This window comes from Tenrec ecaudatus, chromosome 1 (assembly GCF_050624435.1).
Source record: "Tenrec ecaudatus isolate mTenEca1 chromosome 1, mTenEca1.hap1, whole genome shotgun sequence".
NCBI lineage: Eukaryota > Metazoa > Chordata > Mammalia > Afrosoricida > Tenrecidae > Tenrec > Tenrec ecaudatus.
In genome coordinates this window covers 182,265,568-182,279,064 of record NC_134530.1, presented here as the reverse complement: position 1 = coordinate 182,279,064, position 13,497 = coordinate 182,265,568, and the positions used below count along the sequence as shown (strand labels likewise).

At 38.5% G+C, this 13,497-nt stretch overlaps 1 protein-coding gene across 4 annotated transcripts in view; it reads right to left on the bottom strand.

The window, feature by feature from the left end:
• FIRRM (FIGNL1 interacting regulator of recombination and mitosis) overlaps positions 1-13,497 on the bottom strand; it is a 59,195-nt gene that overhangs the window by 10,998 nt on the left and 34,700 nt on the right. For all 4 annotated transcript variants that reach the window (XM_075564657.1, XM_075564648.1, XM_075564640.1 and 1 more), the window contains 4 exons: positions 8,917-9,102; positions 7,363-7,485; positions 6,016-6,111; positions 1,637-1,750 (listed from right to left, as the gene is read on the bottom strand). In XM_075564657.1, the coding sequence (XP_075420772.1) occupies positions 1,637-1,750; positions 6,016-6,111; positions 7,363-7,485; positions 8,917-9,102 (519 nt within the window). The remainder of the gene's footprint in view (positions 1-1,636; positions 1,751-6,015; positions 6,112-7,362; positions 7,486-8,916; positions 9,103-13,497) is intronic.

Sequence of the window (13,497 nt, the reverse complement as noted above, 5' to 3'; positions counted from 1 at the left end):
TTTCTTTGACTTTCCTCTTGTCACTCTATCATACTCAGCCTTCATTTGGGTTTCAATAATTCCTCTCGTTTACATTACCCTTGTAACCTCGGTTACATTACCAGGTCTCCTATACCCTCCTCAGCACCGATTTGGATCACTTGTTGTTCCCTTGTCCCTAGGTTTGTTAAAACCACTTCCTTTCCCCCCACCTCTCTCTCTCTCTCTCTCTCTCTCTCTCTCTCTCTCTCTCTCTCTCTCTCTCTCTCTCTCTCGTCCCCCTGGAACTGTCAGTTCTGTTGTTTTCTCCACATTGTTCATCCAGCCTAACTTATTTAAATAGCCCTTCGGAGATAATAACATGCACAAAACCAAGGCAGGGCAAAACCAAACAAAAGAAAACAAAACAACAAAAAGCCAATGATAAACAAACAAACACAAAAACAAAGAAAAGCTTATAGTTAACTCAAGGACTGTTTATTGGCCTTTAGGAGTGTTTTCCAGTTAAGTCTGATGGGGTGCCAACCCTGGCCCCAGAGTCTATTTTTGGTATTTGGTATTCCCTTGCTGTTCTGTTGCACGCCCTCAGTGTTTTGCCTCAGGTGTGTTGGGATCAGATCGGGCGTAATTCCCACACTGTGTCTCCAGTGTTGTCCCCTGTAGAGCTATGGGTCAGTGAGGGATGTTGTGTCTCATAGTAGGGACAGTCACATGGTCCTCTCTGTGGATTGGCTGCTCTGAGCAGGCATATCGTTGTCAAGGCTTGGTGGGCCATTTTCCTCCATCATTCTATTCTCCTTATCATAGCCAGAATGTTCTTATTAAACCTTGTGAGATCCTTTGCTCAGATGCTCCCAGCAGCTTCCCATCTGCCTCAGAAAAACTACAGCCCTTACAATTGCAACTACTTTTCTCTCCACTTCTGGGGCAAAGATGAATGAAGAAAATCAAATACTTATGAAAGCAATTAGTCTAAACTAATGAATCATGTGAACCTCAGCCTCCACCACTACTCTGAACAAAAGAACTAGATCAGTGGTTCTCAACCTGTGGGTCGCGACCCCTCTGGGGGTCAAACCACCGTCAGAGGAGTCGCCCAATCCATAAAAGTAGCAAAATTACAGATATGAAGTTGCAACGAAAATAATTTTATGGTTGGGGGTCACCACCACATGAGGAACTGTATTAAAGGGTCATGGCATTAGGAAGGTTGAGAATCACTGAACTAGATGGTGCCTGGCTACTATGGCGGATCAGTCACTATGAAATCTCAGTAAGTCATCCTGGATACAAGGAGTAAAATATGGAAAAACTCAATCATAAAAAAAAAAAACCTGACAAGGGTTACTGGTCAAATAGAGATTGATGGGAAATGCCTTCCACGAATCTACTTAGACCATTCCCCAGAAGACATACGCAAGCTTTCCTCACTGAGTAGCAGAGCCCAACTGGGATGAAATGCATGCATTCAGCTACAGCCAACATGATGTGTTATCTATATGTCAACGTACTTTTCTAAGAAAATAAGTTCTATTTTGACAAAGTTCACTTCTTCTCTTTGGACACTACATTTCTTTACCACAAAATTTTGCAAATTTAAGGCTCGCAAATTCCTAAATCATTACTTTTTACAGAGGTTGGGTGCTGAGAGTATTACCTGGATGTTTTGAGGAATGAAAAGTTTTCCTAGAGAAGGTAAAAACTCCAGCACTGCGAAACGGACATGGTCAGGAGTCTCTGATTTAAGTAGTGATGCCTGCAACATAACCACCTAGAAAAGTGAAGACCAAAATCACAGTTATAAATTCAGTGCAGACACAATGACTCAAGACTTGGATGGGCAAGTGGGCAGGAAAACAGATTAGAAACCAAAGCAAGCTCCCCAATGCCTAAACTTCAAAGGTGGCATTTGATTAAGATAACAAAATGAGAATGTTATCATTTTGCCTATCACACTTTACTGCCTCCAACCACTATTAAAAAAAGATATTTAAAAAAAAAACCAGAAACATGTTTTCCTGGAAAACCGTATACCAAATCTTTAGAAATAACATGGTATTTTACATGTCACAAAATAATTATTTAAAACAGGTTTTGGCAAACTTTATCTGTAAAAGGCTGTGCAAGAAATGTGGTCTCTTGTACATTTTTGTTTTTTTTTTATAGCCATTTAAAAATGTGAGACACTTCCTTAGCTTTCAAGCTGAAATAGAGGGCCAAATTTTATCCAAGGGCTACAGTTTGCAATTTCTCATTTAAATGAAAGTTAAGGTGGAGTTTACAAAGGAAGCAACATTTATCATTTTGTAAGAAATCTTTTATGTTGAAATTTCAGAATTTTAGCTAAGTAGTTCTTTATATCAAAATCATTTAATTCTCAAAAAAATGTAGAACTAGCTCATTCAAATTGTTGCATTCAGTATAATTTACCGTATATACTTGTGTATAAGCCAAGTTTTCCAGCACATTTGCAAGGCAGTTTTTGTAGTAAAAGTAGGTGCTTTGGCTGATATTTGGGTTGGCGTATACTAGAGTATATACGATAAGTCACTTATTTTACTGTATCCTCCTTTCTTTGTAAGTTAGTAATCCACGTTATACAGTTATGTGTAACTGTGTTAAAGAATATGTCCAATGAATAATTGTGAATGCTAACATCTTTGTGTATACAACCAGAGTGTACACAAAGCATTTGGTATAGGCACAATGACTGTACCTTCTAAAAACGAAGCTCTTAGTAGTTCCACTTTTTCTCAGTCCTCCCACACACTGTGATAAGATTTCATCTCTTCATTTCCTCAGCTGAAAGTTCTATTTTACTTTTCCTACCTCATGGCTTTGGGAATCAATTGTTTCTTTTGATGAAAACCTTTCCCGTGTTCTCTCTCCATCTCGCTCCAATGGATGTACAAAGCCAAGGCAGCATCGTGATGACCCAGCTAATGACCCTGATAAGCCAGGGGCCATGGAGTAAATCTGATTGCACTCCTCTTTCAAAATGATTTTCTTCTTCGGCTAACAGTGAGTGCTATCCTGAAGTCCACTTTTGTCCCCCTCCACACTCCCATAGTGGGTGAAATGCTGTGGAAAATGGTTGGGAGCAGTAAAGCAAATAAGTTACCACTCCTCTCACCACCAGGGTTGTTCTTGGGCAGTCAGCGGCCACAAAGAAGTAACTTCTTGTGGTGTGGTAAATTATTTGATAAGGCCTTTCTAACCAGTCTCTCACTTTCACTGAATGTTTTCTTTCCTGATAGGTCTGGGTAGAAGGTGGAGGAAGATGTTGATAAGCGTATGATTCAATTGTGACTAATCTTAACAGGGTTAACTGATTGTAAACAACTTGGAACTCTAATGTGGAGATTAGTCAATTTAGCCATCCTGGTGGATATAAATGGAGCCTTCATTAGGGGAGCACTTCCCAAGATCCTTGAACTTTGAATACCCTCAATCCAGGAACAGAAAGTTGTGATATCAGAAAAGTGGCAGAAGAAAGGTAGCAGAAGAACCAAGCGCCAGAGTATGAGACAACAGCAGCAGCAGAATTAAGAAAATGACCGGGCCGTGGCCTTCCCAGCCCAGCGTAAGTAAAGCCGAGGGCCTCCTTGCAGGAGGCTTTCGTACAGTGAGTGGGCTCCCTCTAAGCACTTCATTAGGGGAGGCTAAGGTTGCTGGCCCAGATCCACTAGAGCTGAGTGTTTTTACGGGAAGGCTGATGATATGGTGGTGTTTTGCTTTGCTTTGTTTTTTTAACATTTATTAAGCAGCACTAAAAGAACTTCGTAAACTTGCCCTTTGTCAAAGAGCTGAGAGGCCAAGGACTGGAGAAGACGAACTGTCCTGAAAGAACTATGTCCTGAGCATTTCCGATCCTGAACTGTAATCTGTAGATTTCCCTAATAAAGCCCCTAATTGTGAGCATGGTCTCAAGAGTTGTATGGTCTTTGGAAAGAATTATGTAACTCAGCTGGGAAGTACAAAGTGGTGTAAGAGGGAAGGTTGGTGTCAGAATAGACAAAGGATAAAAGGAGACAAGTCTGACTCCAGCCAAAAAGAAGAATCAATCTTGGGCTAGTTCTGAGTTTTATTCTCCCTCCCAGCTTGTGAAGCACAGGAGGCTGGGAAATGATGTGAACACCCACCGCGACATACACACAATGCCTTTTTACACTGTTCAGTATCAGAGAGGAAAAAATATATAAGGAGTACATCCCAAAGATTTTTTTCAAGCTATGTATTTAAATTGTTTTTATAAAACAAGCTTATCACCTTTAATCTACTCTCTATTACACTTAAAACAATTGTCAAATTTGAGATTGCATTCTTAGAAACATTTTTCCAAACTCATCTGTTTGGATGGCTGAAAGCACGCAACTCCCTCATTTTTTTCTTCACCTCTTCTATGTCATCAAATCATTGTCCTTTCAGAAACAAAAAGAATTCGCACCGAGGTCAGGTGAGTAAGGTGCATGGGACAAGTGAGGCATGCGGATTTTTTACCAAAAACTTGTGCTGAGATGGCTGCATGAGAAGGTGCACTGTCATAGCAGCAAAGCCAGTCCCCCATCTGCCACAAATCAGGCTTTTTTGTCCCACACTGTTACATAATCTTTTCAGAACCTCTAAATAGAAAGCTTGATTAACCGTCTGACCTGGGGGAACAATTTCTTCAATTCCCCTCGCATCAAAAAACTAAATGAGCATCCCCTCGATCTTTATTTCACTTGACGAACTTTTTTGGGTTGAAATGACCATGGCATCTTCTACTGGCTTGACTGGTGTTTGCTTTCGGGGTCGTCAGAATAGCACCGTGTTTGGTCACCAGTAATGACCTTGGGGAAAATTCGCTTGCTTCACAGCTGTTCTTTCAAAGCATGGCACGTTTCTAATCGACACTCATTTTCCTGGTTAGTTAGAACCCAAGGTACAAGCTTCACAGTGACTTTTCTCATTCCCTAATCTCCCATTAAAATTTGCTGAACCAAGCTCCAAGATAGTCCAGATAACTCCGCCATTTCTTCAGTGGTCCATCATGGGTATTCGAGCACAAGTGCACAAATTTTGTTGACAGTTTCGTCACATTCAGGAAGTTGACATACATCTAGAACGGGGTTTGTCTTCCAGCAACATTTAACCTTTTCTGAAATGAGAAAACGACTCGTACACCTGGGTTTTTCCCATAGTGCTGTCCTTGTAAGCTGTGTTCAATATCAGAACAGTTTCTGTGCCATTTTTCCCAAGCGGGAAACAAAATTTCACAGCCACACGCTGTTCGGTTAAATTGGTCATCACAGAAAAAAAAATTTTGAGCAAAACTGCTTTTATGAAAAAATTCACTGTGACCAGAAAGAACCTTCCCAGGCAATGCCACTAGGTACACTCAGATTCAATGCTCACCTAGCTCGATGCTCACCTAGCGGGGGGCGGGGTGGGGGAAGGTGTTGTGTGTGTGTGTGTGTGTGTGTGTGTGTGTGTGTGTGTGTTAACAGTTCAACATGGGTTTATTCCAAATAAAATTTGTTTAAACCTAGATCACTGATCGCTGCAAACAAGCACTCTCAGTAATAAACTTGTCTTGGTGTATTATTCAAGCTCTCACAGTAATACACTTGTTAGGGTGTCTTCAAAAGATGTCCAGTCAAAACAGTGGTCCAAGAGTATTTGCAGAGCCAGTTAAGTTCAAGAGGGAGAGGGTTAGAGAGATAGAAACATCAGCTTCAGAAGTGTATAAACCTAGATGTTGAGTATTTCGAGAAATAATAGCATCAGATTTTGACATTTTGTTTAATAAAGATTTCCAAGATTTTATAGCAGTACTTTCTGAATATCCCTACATTAAGGCTGAATCAGCAGACTTACTGTAAAATACCTACTAAAAGAAGAAAAACAATGAAATATTCTTGAAAGAGACAAGTATGTAAAGCTTATGTTCAGTTCTGGGCAGCAAGTAATGAACAATAAAAAAGCACTATCTCTACAAAGTAAAGTCATGCCAGTTTAGGAAATTCCTTAGCAAGTGACATTTCTTATTCTTACCTGACTGATAACCTGAGGATCTACAGTTTGAATGAAAAATCCCAATAGTGGAAGTAAAAGGCTTAGTGTCCGTTGAACATAAGGTTGACTTATCACCTTAAAAAATAAACATAAAATAATCTTGGTAAACATTTTAAATTATGTAAGAATATAATTTAAACATTTATTATATATTAGGAAATACGTCTTTATATTTATGACCTCATTTATGCTCAACAAAAAGGTGATGCTTTATACACCCAAAAAGAGTTACAGTCTCAGTCTCAGTAACTCACAGGGGCAGTTCTGTCCTCTCCTATAATGTCAGAATCAACTCAATGGCAATGAATTTGGGTTTTTTGTTTGAGGAAATATAGTCATATTTATGAACTCACGTAAGCTTGGCAATAACATGAGATAGATATTATCACTTACATTTTAACCACAAAAATGTCAACCCATTGCTGTTGAGTCTATTCTGACTCATGGTGTGGCACCTAATGAGGAAGCAGGGGTCAGACATTTATGCGTTTGATCATTTTCTAAAATCACATAAACTAGGAAAAAGATTTAACTCAAAATGGGATATAATTGCTTTTCTTTGCCACTGGAAAACTTGTATGTATCTTAGTCTTTTAAAAATTTCCCTTTTGCATAATTATTGTTTATAGCATATAACAGCACTCAATATTTGCTTAATTTGTGAACATTGCTGAAAAGCACTTGTTAGGGTCAAAACATATCAGTAAGGAATCTAACCATATATAAACATTAATAATAAAACAATTGCAAAATCTATCCCTCCAAATCTGAATTCTGTCTCTAGCTTCCACTGCCTAGGATAACATGAGGTCATATATTTACTACCTGATCAAAATAAACAAATGTCATATATATTTTAGTCTTTAAATCCAGAAACCTGGTGAAGGTACATTTACAATCATGTGGTAGGCAAATCATTCTAATTCACTAGATTTAGAAGCTTTGCTAGAAAAGAATATATGAAGTAGCCATTGGCCCCCTTTTCCCTTAAGAAGCTACACACCTTCTTGCTGCCCAAAATATCCCATTAAAAAAATGGATTACATTTACCAAGAAAGAACAGACATACTTAGTAGAAGAGAGATAAAGTCTAACTCCCAGGCGCGAAAAGTTAGAAAAGTCATCACTGTGCCTCTACTGAGTTCTAGTTGTACTGATAACCTTCATCACACTGAGAATGAGACCTGTCTGAAAAATAGATCATTCTAAATTACCCTCAAATTCTACTAAACACCTAGAGAAAGGAGACACAGTTGATTTTACAAGAAAATGTCAATACCACTTTTTTGCAATATTCTTTTTATTTAAATTTGTTGCTTTTCTTACCTGTTTAATGCTTAAAACTACCCAAAGTTGGCTCCCTACTTCAGTAATTGCCGTTTGTTGTCTAATATCCAGAGTTTCACCGGCAGAGTGACACACAGTAAGCAAAGCAGAGAGGGCTGTGTTCTAGAAGGGAGAGAAGGCCAGGCCCCAAGTTTAATAAACTTCAGGGAACCCCAGGAGCCCAATTACTCAGAGTTAATAAGTTTCTAGAAATTCTTAATAAAAACCTGTAAAGAATAATGTTCCAAAGAGTTGAAGCCATTTTTCAGCTATTAAAAAAAAGTATTTTCTAAAACCAATTTTAAATATGCATAAAAATAATTTTGATTCATTTTTCTAAAATGTTAACTTTCAAGATAATATTTTAATACCGTGAAGGGAAAAAATCATATTTTAATACATAGTTTTAATTCAAATAATATGGTCAAGTTAATTTACAATGTTCACTAACTATATTTTTCACATTATAGGCCCCAACAATCTATATCACTATAAGTTTTTTACTGCTGCTGCTGTTTGTTTTTTAAATCATTTTATTGGGGGCTCTTACAGCTCTTATAACAATCTAGACATCCACTGTGTCAAGCACGTTTTTTAATATGTTATCCTTTTCAAAACATTTTCTTTCTGCTTGAGCGCTTGGTTTCAGCTCTTTTTTTTGCTTCCCTACCCCATTCTCTCACCCTCATGAACCCTTTATAAATTATAAATTAGTATTATTTTCATATCTTACACCATCTGCTTCATATCTTAAACCCATGTTTCTGTTGTTCGTCACCCTGGGTGAGGAAGGGTATACATCGATCATTGTGATCAGTTCCCCCTTTCTCCCTCTACGTTTCCCCTACCCTCATGGATGCTGCTGTTTTACAAGTAATCTGTAAAATCCCCAAGAAGAATATATTCGATAAATAAAAATCATGCTTAAGAAATATTTACTGTATTGTACACTGCTAAACGAGAATACAGGTCTCCAAGACTAGTTTTTATTTGTTTTGTTCCCTGATGTATTCCCAATACCCAGCACAAAGCAAAATTTGGAACATAGTATCATTCAAAAACTATTTGCTAAATGAATGCAAGAATGAGCACTAAACTGGAAAATTCAGCAATCATATTGGCTTCTTATAGTCAATACATCTTTTATTTCATTGCTTTTTTCTAAGTAGAACAGTACATCAAGGCTAAGAGTAGGTTTGCAAAAATAGGAGTTGCATTTTGTCAATTAGAAAAATCATGTCCATGTCTGACAGAGATGCATCAGATACATCAGCATCATATCACAAATAATCCACAATGTTTCTAATTTTACATCAATGTATTTTAAGACAAAGGGACTGCTTCCCTGTCAAGTCCCACCTGCCATAAAGTACAATTCACTTCGATCTAGAAGACAATAAAGTTTCCCAGAGATCCTTTTACAATTTAGAAAGCTGAAAACTCTGCTTAACGCCAATTTAGGAACATGACGCTATCTATCTGTTTTACAGCCTTTCCCCAGTACTCAAGACAGGGCTCAATAAATAACTACTGAATGAATCAAATTCTTCTTACCAGAGACTCAAGTTCTCCCAGAGTGCGACTACTGCTCAGCCATTCCCGGCACTGGGTGGTGCCCACTCTGGTGACCTCCGTTGCTATTTGTTTCCGAAGGTCAGCAGATAAAGCCTGGAAGGAAATATACTGCCACAGACACAAGTTTTCTGCTGCTTTTGGGGGAAATTTCTGGATAAACTCCACCTGAGATAAATTGTTAAGAAAATAAGAGTGGTATGAGACAGTCTGACAAATAGGAGGCAAAACCTCAGAGTCAGCTTTCAAGAGTAACTACAAACATTGTTTTTGTAGTTACTGCCTCTTGTTTCCAAAATGATAAACACAGTTTAAGTGAAGCACAGGAGAAATGCACTAGGAAATGCTAAGTAATGTATTTCATTGTTAGATAGTTTCATCATGTCCTATAGCCCTCTGGAGTCTGACTTTCCTACATATAATGGATACACATCACCTTTAGAATAGTCAAAAGCACAAACTGGCCAACAAAATCAATTTAGCAAACCTCTGTGGGAGGCTTACTGTGATCCCCGGTGACAATGAGAGAACATTTAAGAAGTATTAGAGGTTCCATTTCCAAGTGGCGTAGTCAGCTCAACTCTAGACGATTTCATAGACTATTTCACAGTTACAGACAACATGCTAAATTAAGTATCATAATGTAAATGCATCCATTAATCAGAAAGTATGGCAAATCCTTTCTAACATGGAAATACCTTCCAGAGTTAACAGTGAAGCAACTAATTGGTGAAAATGCAGGTATCACCTGGAGCTATGTTGGCTGAATGGCCCCCCAACCCCAACTTACTGCCCAGCAAAAATCTCTCAGTCTTAAACCATAACTATGCCCAGAAGTCTTTTTAAAATCAAACAACAGTTTAGCTAATTTGTAAAAATGTCTGCTTTAAGCATTGTGCTCTTTTAAAGAATTGCCTATACAGTAACTTGAAAGGTCAGATAAGCAGCTCAGTGGGCAGGATGTTTGTTACATTAGATTTGCATGAAAAAAAGTAAAACTAATGGTACCTTTAATTACTGAGTTAAGTATAATCTAATGCTGCAACCCTTTAATACAGTTCCTTATGTTGTAGTGACCCCCCCCAACCATAACATTATTCTCACTGCTACTTCATAACTGTAATTTTGATACTGTTATGAATTGGGTGACTCCTGGGAAAGGGTCGTTCCACCCCCAAAGGGGTTGCCAACCACAGGTTGAGAACCACTGATCTAAATAATAAGTACATTTTTAAAGCAGTAATATAATTCAGATTACAGTATATAAAATCTTGATAAATTAACATCTTACCTCAAAAACTTAAAAAAAAAACAAACCTGATTTAAGCCTAGAACAATGCAATGTTATATAAAAGGAGCTTCAAAATGTCTGTGGAAAATAGAATTAAAAATTAATGGAAGTATGATTGATATGTTAATTATATCTCAAACTATTTTTTAAGAGATTATGGTGTTTTGAGGCCCCCTTGTATTAAATTTGACAGAAATTTCTTGTCATATACATATTTCAAATGATGTCTTTTGCAGAAAATAGCTGGTCAAGATGTGGCAGAAATCATGTGACTTTGTGCTGTGACACATACTATAGCAAGAAATATGGGTCCCTTGGGGAACTTCACATTTATTGTCATCAGCATTTTTATGAAGCCAAACTGTATCAGGAAAGTCAACTGAATTGTGCCTAACAAAAAAGTCACTTTTCTTTATAATTAATTCCAATTTTAATGAATGAACTAGTTCCCTTAACAAAATAAGAACTAAAAATAATGATGCCCGGAAACATAAAAGTGTAGGTATTCCAAATTGTTTACATAGAGTTAAAACGTTCAATTCTGAAGTCAAAAACCCTGGTCTTAATTTTTTTCCATTTTAAATCATTTTATTGGGGGCTTACAGCTCTTATCACAATCCATACATCCATCGTGTCAAACACGTTTGGTACATATGTTGCCATCATTTTCAAAACATTTTCTTTCTACTTGAGCCCTTGGTATCAACTCATTCCCTCCCCCACCCCCCATGAACTCTTGATAATTTAAATTTTTTTTCATGTCTTACACTGACAGATGTCTCCCTTCACCCACTTTTCTGTTGTCCATCCCCTGGGAGGGGGTTATATATAGATCATTGTGATCAGTTCCCCCATCTGCCCATGCCTTCCCCTTCTCCTCCTGGTATTGCTACTCTCATTATTGGTCCTGAGGGGTTTATCGTCCTGGATTCCCTGTGCCAGTGTACATGCTCTGTTCTAGCCGGATTTGTAAGGTAGAATTGGGGTCACGATAGTGGGGGAGGAGAAACCATTAAAGAACTAGAGGAAAAGTGTATGTTTCATCAGTGCTACACTGCACCCTGACTGGCTCATCTCTTCCTAGTGACCCTTCCGTAAGGGGATGTCCAATTGTCTACAGATGCGCTTTGGGTCTTCACTCCACCTTACCCCCCTTTCACATCAATATGATTTTTTGTTCTGGGTCTTTGATGCCTGGTATCTGATCCCATCAACACCTCATATTCACAGACTGGTGTGCTTCTTTCATGTGGACTTTGTTGCTTCTCAACTAGATGGCCACTTGGTTACCTTCAAGCCTTTAAGACCTCAGATGCTATATCTTTTGATAGCCGGGCACCATCAATTTTCTTTTCCATTTGCTTATGTGCCCATTTTGTCTTCAGCGATCCTGTCGGGAAGGTGAGCATCTCCGAATGCCAGGTTGTTAGAACAAAGTGTTCTCACATTGAGGGAGGACTTGAGTAAAAGTCCAATGTCCACCTGCTACCTTAATACTTAACATAAATATATGTACATAGATCTATTTCCCTATAGTTTTATATATAGTTGCATATGTACATGTCTGTATTTAGACCTCAATAAATGTCTTTTGCCTCCTAGTTCTTTCCTCTATTTCTTTTTGCTTTCCTCTTCCCACTATCATGTTTGGCCTTCATTTGGGTTTCAGTAATTCCTCAGCTACATTGCCCTTGATCAAGTCCCACCAGGTATCCTACGCCCTCCTCACCATCAATTTTAGATCACGTTGTGGTTGTCACCTAATCTGGTGTCAATTTGAGGATTAAGAGTGTAGAGGTGGAGTCTAGGCTGTCAATCTGGAGATAGCCACTGAGACCTCTGTGTGGGCATGGTCTTCTGCTGAGAATTCTGGGAAATCTGGTAATTCCTTCTTGGAGGCAGGAGACACACTCTCTCTCTATTACTCCCTGGGAGACATAGCTGACAAGACATCTGAAGCTGGAAGAGGCATGTAGAGACTCCTGCCAGCGCTGAGATGTTTACGCCACTGGATCCAAAGACTTTCTACCCACTGGACTGTGATCATCCTGCATTCAGCATCATTGCATGTGTTTCGTGAGTCTGAAGAGGACTTCATGGATTGCTGTCGGACATATGGGCTAATGCCGGACTTATAGACTTGATCTGGACTGGGCTGGGATGTTTTCTCAATGTTCAATTGCTCTTGTTTATAAATCTCTTTCTTATACACATATGAGTGTCCATGGATTTGTTTCTCTAGTCTACCCAGACCAACACACTTATTCCCTTGTCCTAGGGTTTGTTGATAACCTACTTCCTTTCCCCCTGCCTCCTCCTCTCCAGTGTCCCCCCTAGAATCATTGGACCAGTAGAGTTTTCTCCTCCGGATTGATAGACAGGCAGGAATTATAATAAGCACAAAAACAAGACAAAGCAAAACAAAACAACAAGAGAAAGAAAAACCTATAAATAGTTACAGGTCTGTTTGTTGACCTTTAGGGGTGTTTTAATACAATTTAAAACCAGTCAAGGTCTTAATACAATTTTAAAGATATGAAACTGCTAGAACTGACACAAACAGTCCTTATAAGACCTACGACTTTCTCTCTTAAAAACTGAGATATGTATCCATATGCCATTGAGTCGATTCTGACACATAGCAACCCTGTAGGTCAGAGTAGAACTGGCCCTGTGGATTTCTGAGACTGTAAATCTTAACAGAAGCAGAAAACTTCACCTTTCTCCCAAGAAGCGGCTAGTGGTTTCCAACTTTTGACCTTGGGGCTAGCAACCCAATGCTTTACCTGCTGTGCCACCACCGTGTGTGTGCAAATAAATATAATAACTTCTACATTACATAAAAAGGGCAGCATAACTACCAGTGTGTTTAAGGCATAGTTGATCTTTTCCCTCAAGTAACCTTCCTGTGTTTCCCCTTCTATAAAATAAGACTACTACTACTACTACTTACTGTTAGCTACCAAAAGAAATGTGATATTCAAAAATTACTTCCTATAGTGAAATAGTATTATTTTAATCCCCATATATTGGCATTTCCCCCCAAATATGATTATCATATTTGTTTTTAAGTAAAATATTTTCATTTATGTTAATGGTGCATCATTGATGTAAAGTTTGGGTTTTATTTCACTATCTGAAGAGGAGCCATCATGTACACAAATCGACTGAATAATCATTACTGGCTTCATCACTTGCTTCTCTTGGCAGCCCCAGCCTATCTTCTCATCTTTGTTCATTATCACAACCCCTCCCAATTTTTCACTCATCCT